We start from the raw sequence: 14,735 nt of genomic DNA on the forward strand, positions 1-14,735 counted from the left end.
TACCACCCATATTCCATTAAAAAATCTGTCATCCTATCACAATTTATCAATGCTTAAAATTCTCCACCAACAGCAATTTTCTTAACACTGAACTCAAATATTTAACACAGGTTTTCAAAAATCGCAACTACCCCACGCATCTAATAAATTACGCGAACTTTACGGCAAAATGCCATCTTAACAATAATACAACAAAAGCAGACTTCCCGACACGTATGGTCATCAAATTGCCATACATCCAAAACACATACAAGGCTTACAAATACATTTTCAAAAACACGGACTATAAGCTAGTATTCACCACAAACCATAAATTAGGAACTCTCCTAAAACCTACTAAATCTCTCACTCATAAAGAATTATTCGAACACCACAACGTAGTCTACAAATTTCCCTGTCAAAAAGACTGTGATGTCACCTATACGGGCTCTACAATTAGGTCGTTATGGACTAGATTACAAGAGCACTTCAGGGATTGCAATATTCCCATTCCAGAATATCTGAACACAAAGAAACATCGCAACATCAAAAAGAAAAACAAACCACAGAATATGGGGAAGACTGAAATTGCAGCTCACGCCCTTGAAGTAAAACACATTCCCCAAATTGACAAAGCCATAATCATTGACAAACAAGAAAATGAAACGATGCTTAGAATATCCGAAACTATTGCCATAAAATGCGATGGTAATTCTATCAATGTCCACCGCCCCTACCTAATTTCCGAATGCTGGACGTTCCAAAACTTACAAATTAAGCCACGCCTCCGGCCATTTTGCGACAACAAATGCCCAAATTTGGCAGATACATCTTACAGCCTTGACATAGCCCTACAGTCATTCCCACAATGTTCCGACGATGGTCAGAGGATGACCGAAACGGTCCACACCCCGTAAACCCTTGCCCCAGTTTCCACATAAGGATACCCTTCCCCTTCTTTCCTCACCCCCTCTCCCCACAACAAAATAATATATATATATATATTTATATATATATTATTAATAGTAACCCGGGTTCCCAAACTTATTTCCCGTGTCTCAAGTACATCCCCAGGTTCTTTCCCTCTCTTCCCCCCCCCCCTTTCAACAAGGGCTTGGATTTAGAAGGCATCTTTAAACCAAAGTCAAGGTATGTACATAATTTTTCCACATTTTTTATTCTGCCATAATTGCCTTCTACACTCGCCCGTAATACCCTAAAATATATACACACCCCTTTTGAGTTATGTTAGCCAATGTATTAAATATAAGGGACACTCCTAAACAAAACAGGCTAAAATAGCCGTTAATTATATTAATAGTGTTTTAGAGGAGTAGCATGGGAATTTCCCAGAAATTATACTTAATGAATAGTTGTATCTGCAACAGGCATTATGTAATCTGTTCATTATTATTTTTTATACTTTCATCATACTCTCAGAGATAGTTCCATTTATAGAACTCAGCATTTGCAGCTTCAACCCACCACATCGTTGCATGCATGTGCAACAATAGTTCAAGCATGAGTGCACCAGATTGCTACACTCCTGCTTGAACTAATTTTGTACTGTTTTTAATGGCTTCTGTAAGTTTATATCAGTCAGTACTCTAGTAATGCTAATCACTGGTCTCTACTGAGAGTGACAACAAATATCAATGAGTCATTACATGTGAAATGAATATCATAGCAGTTATTGGATAATGCAATAAACTTACCTTCATATAAAGTGACAACAGACTAAAACAGCTTTTATGCAAATCCCATTTACAAAAGGCAGTAAACATAGAGTACATAGTACTGTTGATGGGAAAAAGTTAAATAATCTAGGGAACCTGCTATAAGACCAAACATAGAACCTTACATGTCACTTCACACTTTAGGCTCCAGTAATCAGAATAGTGGTTATACACTAGGTGATTAACATTCTGATACCACCTAAAGACTTTCATATCAACAGGCATTATGTGGATGCAGGATGATTTGGATAGATTGGAGGTCTGGGCTAAGAAGAATGGATGTCAATTTAATGTGGCAAAATGTAAGGTTATGCATTTTGGGGTGAAAAGATTGGCGGCAGTTTACTGCATTGGTGGAACCGTGCTCCAGGAAATTGATGAGGCACGAGATTTAGGAGTGTTGGTAGATAAGGATTTAAAATTTAGGGGACACATTGCAAAAGTGACCAAAACAGCTCATCAAATCACTTGGTTGCTGAAGAATACGTTGACAAGCAGAGACAAGCAGGTTATTGTTCCTCTGTATCGAGCCTTGATAAGACCCCATCTAGACTACTGTGCTCAGATTTGGTCACCTAGGTTTCTTCTTGATGGGGAGGAGGTGGAGAGGATCCAGAGGCGAGTGACCAAGATGATAGCAGGTCTGTGGAATGAACCGTATGAGAACAGGTTGAGGATTTGTGGGTTGCAAAAATTGGTTGATAGGCGGAGGAGGGGAGATATGATTGAGACATTCAAATTACTGAAGGGTTTCTATAAAATTAATTCAGAAGATATTTTTGAGAACAGGGCTGGTTGTGGGAGGACTAGGGGACATCCATGGAAACTGGGCAAAAGTGTGGTTAGTAAAGGTGTTAGAGCTGGGTTCTTTACTTTTAGAGTAGTGAATGAGTGGAATGCACTCCCTGAGTCTGTGGTGGATGCTGTGACAGTGAATGAGTTTAAGGCGAGGTATGATAGATACTGCATGAATGTCAAATAGTTGTGATGAATATGATTTGGGGCCTCCCTCGATGAGTCCAATGACTCCCTGGAGTTGCCCATAATAATAGTAATAATAATAATAGTAATAATATACATCCACTGTAGGACTGTGGCATGTTATGATGATGATTTAACTGGTATTAATACCACCATGAATATCCTTAGAAATATTTTATTAGCTAAACAAAGCTAATAAAAGAGATGCCAAGCAATGCATTTTATACAATAATTAGTGGACAGAAAGATGAAATTAGGAATATCAAATTAAAACAAAAACACTTAAAAAAAAATCTGGATAATTCATTTTTCCATGATGATTCTACAGTTGACTCTCACTAACAAACTTGTGGTCCCTACAAGTTTGCTTTATAGTTATTTTGAATAATTTGCTATAGTATATTTCCTCCCCTTTGCTGAAATCCTCACCTTCACAAGGTGAAGAGACTTGTGTGTTTTGAGAATATACTGAGCTATTCTAGAAGTAGTGCCTTCTACCAGCAGGGCCTCGCAAGTCAGACAGGTCGATGCTAAGTAACCAGACTAAGAGAAGTTACAAATGGATGCAATATTACTCCCGAGGAGCAGCTTCGCAACAGCATTTGCTACCCCATGGGGTGGAGAGAGCTGCCTATAGAGCTTACTTGGTCACTAGAACATATTCTGAGGTAACACAGTGTAAGCTGGGTAGGAATAGAGGCAGGTTATCTATCGTTTTAGAGGCAAGAGTGATAACTTCAATGATAGCATTATGCAGCTCTAGTTAGATGGGCTACTGCCAATCCTCTCCCAAGATAATTTGTCATTGTGGGAGAAAAGGCAATCCCCCCCCCCCCCCTAAAACCATGCATATGCTGCAAACAAGAATGTGCCTACAGTTTCCGACATCTCTGGGCCTTACAATCCTCGGAGAACCTAGTTCAGTAGAGAAACTGAGCTTTCAGACTGGACATGCTTATCCAAAGCAAAATAAAAGAAAGAGTAAGAAAACTAATATCCTGATTACTGTATACACTGCAAGGACATTAGCAAATGATGAAAAGGTAGAGGAATTGGGATATAAAATTATTATTATTATTACGTGACATCTTCCAGGGAGTCCAAACTCATTGAGGGAGAGCACCTTCTCTACAACTGTCTCCACCACTCATTCCACTAATCACAACGAACCGCAACTACACCAATGCCATCTACCGAACTCCACCACAACAAGTATTTCCACAGACAATCACAAACATTCATGCCCATGGCGGGATTCGAACCCACAGTCTTTTGGCTGGAGAGCAGATGCGCTAACCACTTGGCCAACCAGGCCGGCTAAAATAAACAAATAGAAATGACATATAATAGGACTAAATACAGTGAAAAGAAAATTAAAAGAAAGCACTAAAAACAGGAAACATGCTTTACTGAAAAGGACCAGATGTCAAGCAGAGAGAATTAAGTTTCTTTATAAACAAAAGTACAGCAAACAAGGTACTAAATATGCAGGAATATCAGACTGGGTAGCACATATAGTTCAAACATCAGAACAGAAAACTATTAAAATAATATAAGCATATGAACCAACCAGCTATTATGAAGATAACGAATTCTATGCCCCAGTGTCCAATACAACACAGCAGCAAGATCCTACAACCTACACAATAGTGTTGGGAGATTTTAATGCACAACTGGGATAAAATAAAAATGAACTTGAAAAGTGTAAAGGAAAAAAATGGAATAAGAGAATCAAATGAAAGAGGAAATACAATATAAAACTTTATGAGAAACCAGTTGAATGCTATATGTATGGATATAACATTGGTTATGTGGATAAGAGGGTAACTGCTTAAAAGATATCAAAAAGTGGTATACAGAGGAGCATAATCTAGGCAAAAGCTGATGACTAGTACTGTTGTGCAAGTTTCTGTGCTAGGACCACTACTATTTAATTTTACATAAATGATATAGGAAATAATCTGAAAGGAAATATGAATATTATTATAATAATATGAAAAAAAATAATAATGACAAATGTCAAAAGAAAGCAGACAACAGAACAAATAATAACAGATATTAGCAAAAAAAGTACAACAAAACAAGTTTCTTCTTCTTCATGTAGCTTCCTCAGTGAGAGGGTGCAGCACCATGTCCTTCCAGTTCTCTCTGTTGGTGGCTTTCCTTTTTGTTTCTGCATAGCCATGTGATCCTGTCCATGATCTTGTATCTTCAGGCCATGTCCTTCATTTTTTGCCTCTTGATCCTTTTCCCATAATTTTTCCTTCTAAAACTGTTAGTATCCTCTGTTCTGCTGAACCTCTCAGTACATGTCCCACTAATCTCATCTTTCTCTGGATCATTTCCTGTAATAAAAATCCGTGTTCTCATTCTCTGGAGGACATCTGTATTTGTTACATGTTCTGTCCATGAGATTTTCAGAGCTCTCCTATAGCACCACATTTCAAAGGCCATCTGTTGTCTTACTCTCTCTCTTCTTGAATACCCAGGTCTCACTTCCCTGTGAAAACTGGCTCCACTAAAGTTCTTATCGATCTTTTCTTTGTCTCGATACCCACAGAACTTCGGAGCAGATCTTTATTTTTCCAGAAGGCATCTTTGACTATGGCTGTTCTTATTTTTATTTCTTTATCTTGCTGTCCATCTGCAGTAAAGTAGGTGCCTGAATATTTGTATTCTGTTGTAAGTTCAATTTTCATATTGTTTATTATGAATATATCTGTTCTTCCAAAGTAAGCATATTCTTAAAAATATGGAAGGAGAATTCAGTTAAGCTGGGTGGTTTTTGGCAAACTAAAAAGATTCCTATGCAGTAAAATAAAACCAGAAAATAGAGCCAAACTTTTCAACCAGTGCATCACATCATCCTAGTTATTGAAAGTTTTTCAATGGGTAATATCATAAATTAAAGTTGCCAAGAAATTATATTCTTGGTTTCATCCTTTATTCAAGTGTAAGCAAACAAAGTTTACTCAAGGAGTAATTTCATGACTGGGCTACTCATATATAGAAGCTAATGACTTCACATCAGTTGCCCTAGTATCTGTAAGGATATGTATGTTGCATTATGGGATACTAAGGCAACTGATGTGAAGTCATTAGCTTCTATATATGAGTTGCCCAGTCATGAAATTACTTCTTGAGTAAACTTTGTTTGCTTACACTTGAATAAAAGATGAAACCGAGAATATAATTTCTTGGCATCTTTAATTTATAAGATCATTCTAGTTATGATCAGAGACATGACCAATAACCAAACAAATACTGGACAGAAAGGAAAACTGAGCCTAGAATGGAAAGAGAGAGAGAGCCATGGTAAATAACAGACTGCAGAGACAAAGTAAAAAAATGAAGATATAAGGAAAAGAAACAAAAAAGTGTTGGATATAGGGGAAGAGATTTTAAATTTTAAATGAAGATGGGCAGGATATATTACTTGGATACATGGACAAAAACAATCATCCAATAGCACCCACATGAAGAAAACAAATGCCTGGATGACCAAAGAGATGGGATGATGATCTAGCAGAAATGGTGCTTGAGAATGTTGGTCTTAGAAAGTTTTTAGCAGAGAAAAATGGAAACAAATGAGGAGGGGAAGCTTATAAGCAAAACTGATTATTAAAAAGGGGCTCAGAAGAAAAAAAGAGTACATTTCCTTTAGAACACATGTGTCTATGGTTAGGATTTTTCAACAGTTTGTTAGTGAGTGAATTTATTACAACTTTTTTTAAGCAAGGGTCAACTACACTGATGTTATACTTTAAGTAAATCCAGTACAAGTCTGCAGAATTCCTTTTTTTTTATTATTATTATTATTAAATTACTGTAATAAATTTAGTTTAATCCTTTATCCAAGTGTGAGCAAACAAAGTTTGCGCCTGAAAGTATCTTCAGGACTGAGGTAAGGTGGTACAACACCAGGCAATGCATTGCAAAGGTGGAGCAAGCTAACATCACTCCTATCTCAGTATCTCCCATAATGCAAAACACATCTCCTTGCAGATATGTATAATGTTATGCATTAAGGGAAGGGCCTCTACCCAGACTAATTTCGACCTTTATTGAGGTCTCTTCATTTTCACCTTTATTGGAGCCGGGCCCAAGTGGAGATACCAGGCAGAAGCATTAGCTAGGTCATCTCTACCTATAGGAGTTGCCAAACAGTGTGCCACCTTTTTGTTTGCTCACACTTGGATAAAGGATTAAACTAAATTTATTATAGTCTAACCAAGTGAAAAATAAACTTTCAACATCTTTCTCTAAATCCAAAATAATTTAATAAAAAGGTGGCACACCGTTTGGCAACTCCTATAGGTAGAGATGACCTTGCTAATGCTTCTGCCTGGTATCTCCACTTGGGCCTGGCTCCCACTGAAGAGACCTCAATAAAGGTTGAAACTAGTATGGGTAGTGGCCCTTCCCTTAATGCATAACATTATACATATCTGCAAGGAAATGTGTTTTGCATTATGGGAGATACTGAGATAGGAGTGATGTTAGCTTGCTCCACCTTTGCAATGAGTTTCCCGGTGTTGTACCAACTTACCCCAGTCCTGAAGATACTTTCAGGTGCAAACTTTGTGTGCTCACACTTGGATAAGGGATTAAACTAAATTTATTATAGTCTAACCAAGTGAAAAATAAACTTTCAACATTAAATTATTGCTGTTACTGATGTGGAATGAAAATCAGCAGTATAAAGATCAAAAATTATGAAAAATAGGTAGGAACATTGAAAACATCAGATGCATCCTGAACTGACAGAATAAATAAAACATTTCAACTATTTAGGAATAATTTTTTTAGTGAAGATGGCAAATTAAATATGGAAATAGATAATAGAATAAACAAAGCTGGTACTGTGGTGAATCTGAATAAATTTATATGGAATAAGAGAGATTATTTAAACATTAAACCAGCATGATATAAGACAGTATTCAAGACAATTTTAACTATGGATCTGAGATATGAGTAAGAAGTAAAACAGATCAAAGACTGGAGACCAATATGAGAATTCTAAGAAAAATTAGAGGAGTGAAGAGCTGTATCAATGGAAGAATCACATTAAAAATGAAGATACTAGAAAGGAACGTGACAGTTTCAGGAATGTGCGAGAGCAGATCTTAGGTAATATGAACAGAATGGGAGAGGAAAGATTAGCCAGTTGATTAGCTAATAACAGAAAAAAAAAAGACATAGGAAGCCCAAGATCTAAGTGAATGGATGCAGTCAGAAGTGTCTTAGATGATTGAAATATAAGATGTTTGATAATATCAATAGTCCTGGATAGAACTAATTTGGAGGAAAACTGTGAAGCACACACTTTTAATCACTATACTACTGGTCAAAATTTAAAATGGATAATGTTTAATTGGGCTGTAATTTCAATGTTCATTACAAAAAAATGGGAAGAAGAAAAATGCATCTATCAGGAGTGTACATGAATTAGTCAAAAATCAAAAGAACAGAATTATGTATATAAGGATACGTTTATTTCTCTTTCTTCCATTAATGAATAAGTGGTATGTTTGCAGATGATTTAAGAATTATAATTTACCTGCCACCAATTTGGATCTTCACAGTTCAAGATCTGCAAGACATCTCCATGTTTAAATGGCAACCCAATATCTTTGCATGGCAAAAGCGTGTCCTTGGAGGGATCATAAGAATAGAGTGCCTTGACATAGCTCTAAAATTGAATAAAAAAAAAAAAAAAGATAATATAATTCTAGAACCAAGATATTTTTTTTGACATTAGTGAAATTAAATCAAAGATATGCTGAAGATAAAGAAAATGAAGATAAATCAAAGACATAACAAAAATGCACTTCCTAATAGTTTTTATTTATTGATGTCATTCATTATCACAGCAGCAACTGAACTTTATGCAACAAATAAATTGTAACGAGTAAATGAATAAATAAGCACTGTATAGTGTTTTGATGAAGCCTGTATAATATGAAGCCTTTTGGCTTCATATTTTACAGTTTATTTCTGCTTGTATAATTCTGAACATTTTGCCTACTAAATTGGTTTAATTGATAACAAAATTGAGATTTGACAGCTTTTAGTAGAGGATTCTAAATAAAAAAAAATTAAATTCTATCTAAAAATAGAATTACTGATTTTGCTTAAAACCATTCTACAAATTTTAATACTAAAAATGTTCTAAGTTAAACCAAAACTGGGAGAGCTAGAAAGTTTTTATATAGATCAAACTTCAACAAAAATCTCTCCACAAAGAGAGGAAAACATGCAGAAAAATACACTTCAGTAAAGGATTAAAAGCATAGTAGTTTCCTGTCATTTATAAAAGACCAGGTTTATTAAACTTCAAAAGCAGGGAAGTTGAATAACCTCGAGTAAGTTCTTCAAAATTTCCCACTAATTTGTTAGCTGCAGCTTTATCTGCTACTATTTCCCCATGCTTTGCAATTGGTCAGATTCTAGTTCTATTCTCAAAATGCCTAAATCATTCACAACTTGCTTTAATTTAAGTGTTGCAAATTGGGTTTCATCAGAAAATAAAGACTGGGCCTTCTCATAAATCACTTCAGTCAATGCACTGCACATATTTTTCACATCTCTGCAAATCACTTCAGCAGTTTCTTTTCAAGATACAGTAAAATGACCTGGTAAACAACTGGGATGAGACTGTAGAAGTCTCATCCCAGTTGTTTAAGTTCAGTCCTTAAGTGATCCCTTATTTCTAGATATGCACATAATTTAATGAATGTGTAATGCTTGAACTATAAAATGTAAAAAACTGACATTATAAAAAAAAATAAAAATTCAATATATGAATGGCAAAATAAATGAACTGAAATACCTGTGAAGTAGGCACAGAATCTTGATTAGAAGGCCAAATTTTAAATGTTACACTGCCTTTTGATTTATGAAGCTGTTGCTGAAGCTGTTCTGGGGTGTGTACCTCGACTCCATTAACTTCCATTATTGTATCACCAACATGAAGAAGACCTAAATCAAAGAAGAATATATGAATATCAAATGTCATGCTGCTTTTATTTGAAAGGCAAATATTTATGAAATGTCACACACAAACATGCATGTTTATGTTTAGCCACCCAAACTGTAAAATAATATGGTAGAATTTTATGCCAGCTAGGGCATCAATCAGTTAAACAAGTCCCCACCCACCTCCTTGTCAGGGAACCAGGGCAAACAGCAAAAAGTCAGCTATAAAAACAACTCCAACTCACCATCAGCAGAGTTCAAGATTGGCACCATCAACAAAAGAAATGGAACTAGCAGAAATTAATAAGTACCAGATTGCCATAATAAATATTACTGAAGCAAAAATGATGCTATATTCAGGCAATAATGTTCAGGGAAAGAAGTAGATATATTATTCAACACTAAATTTCAGGCAATATCAAGTAGAGTTAGGCAACCAATCAGAAAGGAGAATTGGATAATAATGACTTCTTTGTGCATATGTACACTATCTACTAATAATTGTCCGGACACTTTAACAATTTACAATTGATACCAGCAAGATCACCCTAATATCGGCTATGTCTACCTTTGGCTTTGATTGCCTCCTGCATCCTTTAAGGGAGGCTTTCTACCAATGTGCGGCAGACATCAGGTAGAATTTGTCACCATTCCTCCATCAAAGCAGGACTGAGTTCAGTGACAGATCAAGGACATGCTGCTCTGGACCTCAATCACCACTTCAATTCATCTTACAGATGTTTGATAGGGTTGAGGTCAGGATCTGCACAGGCCAGGGGAGTCGTTTAACACCCATCTCTTCATACCATTCCATAACAGTTGTAGCTTTGTGGAATGGGGCATTGTCTTCTTGATAGTAACACAAGTCTGTTTCATAAAAACTCCACAGTATAGGCAGAACATGATTATCCAGAATATCAAGGTACTGAGCTGCCTTCATGGAATCATAAACAATAACCAGTGACATAATCATATGGAATCATAAACAATAACCACTCCAAACCAGCTGAATGCATCCCACACCATTATTCTTCTGCATCAAACTTTATTGTGGGTACAATGCACTGTGGTAATAAGCATTCACTAGGCTGCCTGCACACCCATACCCTGCCATCAGACTGGAAACAGGTAAACCTTGATTCATTGCTCCATAGTACCGTTTTCCACTGGTCAATTATCCATTTCATACGCTCTTTGCACCAGGCTAGAAGAGCTGCCTTGTTCATTGTTGTGATGTTCGGCTTGTGTGCTGCTGCTTTTCTGTGGGAACCCAGCATATGGAGTTTTTATCGTACAGTATTAGTGCCCACCATAGTGTTACTAGTGCTCTGGAACTCATCACCAGCTACAATCAGCACAGACCATGTGCTGATTGTAGCCGGTTTTTGTGTGCCACCCATTTTAACACCCTCCTGTCAGTCATTTTTAGTGCCACCCTGGGTGTTTTCCTGCACTACTGATGGCAGAATGTCTCCATTTGTTGATCACATTGCCAACCATTGATTTTGGATGCTCCAGTTGAGCTGCGATGGCACATATGGACAGCCCATGATGATGCCTTCATAGTCACTGAGTTCACATCATGTTGTCATACCACCTGTATTCAACTGTTATGAAATACTGCTTCCTATCTGTCCACTGGTATTTATGTTATTAAGAAATTGGAAATGTTGCATAACTTCAAATAACAGGGGTGTCTAAACAATTATTGGTAGATAGTGTATACACTAGTAGTAGTTTTAAGAAATTTACCATTTGTTGTGCAACTGATCTTATCCCTTGCTTCATTTCTCATTAACTTCTAACATTACATTAAATTAGCTGCCATGAAAACAATGACCATTACTTAGTGGATCTTCCATGATTAAAAAGGATTTTATAATATATTTGAAGAAAAAGCTAGTATCTGTGATTCAATTTCTTGTTTTAATAGCTTTGTTTGTTGCTCAGTCTCACAAGTGAATGTTTACTGAGAACAAGTCATACGATTTTTGCATCATATTCAAACTAGGTGTCTATAAGCAATGGTGGACATTATTATTATACAGGCATCTCCATGGAGTCAGCGGACTCATTATGAGACCCAAACTCTATCATACCTCTTCTTGAACTCATTGATGGACAAAGCACTCACAAATGAGTCTGACAACACATTCCATTCATTCACCACTCACCAAGGATGTGGTGAATGAGTGGTTAATTTCTTGGGATGACCTATTGTTCTTCCACCACTATCCCACTGCTGAAATATTTCCCCTGCTTCAATCTTATAAAAACCTGTCATATTTCTATCATATCATATCACATTATTATATCTTGCATAAACAGATATCCATCATGGTAGTTTCATGTTTCCTGTGAAATTCAGAAGACAGTTGTCACTGAATCTGCTTTTACAAACTGGATATGACAACTTGGCTGGCTGAGTGAATAGCATACTTCCTCTCTAATCAACAGGATGTGGGTTCAAATCTCATCCATGGGTGTGAATGTTTATGGGAGATGAATATTGCCACCTAGTGGAGACAACCATTGCTGCCATTCTGCTTATTGGAGGCATGAAGTAGATTGAAGGTTCGATGTTTGGTCTCTAGGAGGGTTTCTAGATAACTAAAATAATGTATAAAACAAAAAAAAAAAAACCAACATTTTTAAATGTTAATATTACATATAATCATCTCCATATCAGATGATATTCTTTATTGAAGAGTTGTCTAAATTCTCTTCTGCTTTAATTTCTTGTTCTTGTTCTTTGCTGCATGTACCATCTTCTTTTATTCCTGTCTTGAGCTTTTTCATTCCAGTCCTGGATTCCCATTTCTGCTGTCTTTTTGGATATTATCCTCATGACATCACAGTCTACCTCTAGGTTGCTTTTTTTTTTTTTTTTTAAATTGGGCTTCATCTTGAATGCTTGTTTAGCCATTCTTTTCTCACCCATTCTTTCCACATGCCCAAGCCATCTCAATTTGCAAGCTGATTTCATCAGTTAGAAGTGAGGATCCATAGAGTTCATATATTTCTTGATTATTTCTTCTTCTCCATTCACCTGTTGTATTATCTCTTATAGGTTCATACTTTTCCAAGGATTTCATTTTCGAAGATCTTGTCTTGTCTTAATATCAAAAGGTTCAGATCTAATTCCATTAGCCAATATCATGCTTCAGCTGTCAGTGGTGAAAATTTTGGTTAAATGTATTATCTTATGAGGTATTCCTAGTTCATCTAATACTCTCCAAAGGCCTTCTCTACAAATGCTTTTCTAAAGTCTATAAATAAAATATGGATCTGAAGGTTATATTCTGTATTTCTAAAAATTCTTTTGTGGAGGTCAACATATTCAAGAGCTTAACCATAAAAAATGAACACATAAGTTTCCTCATAAGATTCCTGTTAGTTAACCTCAAATAATTTATACCCAATCAACCAACACAGCTTACTCATTTAGTGAACTTACTCTGAACCCATCAATTCTGTTTGTATTCTCTAAGAGATAAGTTAATGAAAAGTACAATGATAAATCCAAAATAACACAAGCATTCTAAATATAAAAATTATGTCATATTACCTTGCCTGTCAATAATGCCACCTGTTAATATCCTAGCAATGATTAGGTTGTTATCTTCTACTCTTACTGTGATGCCCTGAAAAAAATATTTATAATCAATTCTAGTTAATGTCTTAATGTGTGATCTAATTATGCTTTACCAAAGTTGTACCAGCTCAAATAAATATAAGGCATATCACAAATGATTTGCATTAATCTTAACCCCCCATCTGCTGAAGTTAGTTCAATTCAAAAATTTTGAACAGTTCAAAAACAGTAAATTTGCCTTTGTATTAAATGATTTAATGGCTTTTACACTGTTTTAGAGAAGTTATTTTAGAATAAGTTATTAAAGTTCATATTTTTTTTAGGGTTAGAGGGTTAGAGAGGTAGAAGGTTAGGGTTAGAGACCACGAGATGGCGGCACATTTGAGCCGTCTCTCTTCACTGCGTACCGCTTAATTAGAGATAGCCTTGGGCCATCTGTCTCTGATTGGGTACCAGTGGAGATTGAACTGCCCACTCAGTCTCCAAAAGTTAGATAGGGCTAAATGGCCCCGCCTACTCCCGTATATACGGGAATAAAAAGGCGTTAGCTGATTTCTTTTTTTTTTTTTTTTTTTATATTTTTTTTATAACAATTAATAAATTAATAAATTTATTAATTGTTATACTCAATGTTACAACCATTATATCAGTCATTCATAGAAATATAGTGCACCTTGAAACCTAACAAAGAACTAAGAAAGTTCTTAACTACATCCTTTCTTTTAGGCTTACACGGTGATCCAAATACATTTTTGAAAATTATGGAGACAACTACCGTGTTTGAATAAAAACTTTAGTTTAATATAACTAAAATCTACATTCGAAGTTTCGACCTTTATGTCAAGGTCATCTTCGCGAACATACACTACAATCTAACTGGTTTGTTAAAGTTACTGACCAACTGCTACAACAATTGTTGGTCTGACCTCTGGTGGGGAAAAAAAAAATATACACCAATGCTAGAGTCCTATTATTAGTATTATCTGTTGGTTGTAGAATTACACTGGGCGCAACAGCAGGTCTATGTATATATACATACATATTTACAATATGATTATACATGTACATTCCACCAGTTAGTATGGAATGGTTTCTAATACTAGCTGGAGGTTGGCCAGAGATCCTGACTTAAGCTGGATCTTATATATTAGGTAGGCTGAATGTGTGCCATCCAGATCCTTGGAATTTTCATGCCATCTTTGTTGTTGATATCTGGGTGGTTTATCAGAATTCCGCAGGCTTCCTAAAATTTCCTTTTACCAGATTTTTGTGTGGTGTAAAGAGTGGGTGCTTTTCCAGTTGATTTGGTGTAAGGTGTTGAGTGCGTGATCTGAGAGGCCTGCTTCACCATAATGGTTATATTTAATGTGTCTTATGTGTTCTTTCTTACGTATAGGGATTGTACGTCCTGTTTCACCAATGTACGGTAAGTTACAGGCGCAGTGGATGCAATAGACTCCAGGATG

At 36.0% G+C, this 14,735-nt stretch overlaps 1 protein-coding gene across 2 annotated transcripts in view; it reads right to left on the minus strand.

The window, feature by feature from the left end:
- The window catches only part of vari (MAGUK p55 subfamily member vari), a 206,900-nt gene that overhangs the window by 57,342 nt on the left and 134,823 nt on the right, over window positions 1–14,735 (minus strand). For both annotated transcript variants that reach the window (XM_090409244.1, XM_090409236.1), the window contains 3 exons: window positions 13,243–13,318; window positions 9,529–9,677; window positions 8,257–8,388 (listed from right to left, as the gene is read on the minus strand). In XM_090409244.1, coding sequence (XP_090265370.1) covers window positions 8,257–8,388; window positions 9,529–9,677; window positions 13,243–13,318 — 357 coding nt within the window. The remainder of the gene's footprint in view (window positions 1–8,256; window positions 8,389–9,528; window positions 9,678–13,242; window positions 13,319–14,735) is intronic.

Source organism: Typopeltis vanoorti, chromosome 2, assembly GCF_054136105.1.
Source record: "Typopeltis vanoorti isolate ZY-2024b chromosome 2, IOZ_Tvanoo_1.0, whole genome shotgun sequence".
Taxonomy (NCBI): domain Eukaryota; kingdom Metazoa; phylum Arthropoda; class Arachnida; order Uropygi; family Thelyphonidae; genus Typopeltis; species Typopeltis vanoorti.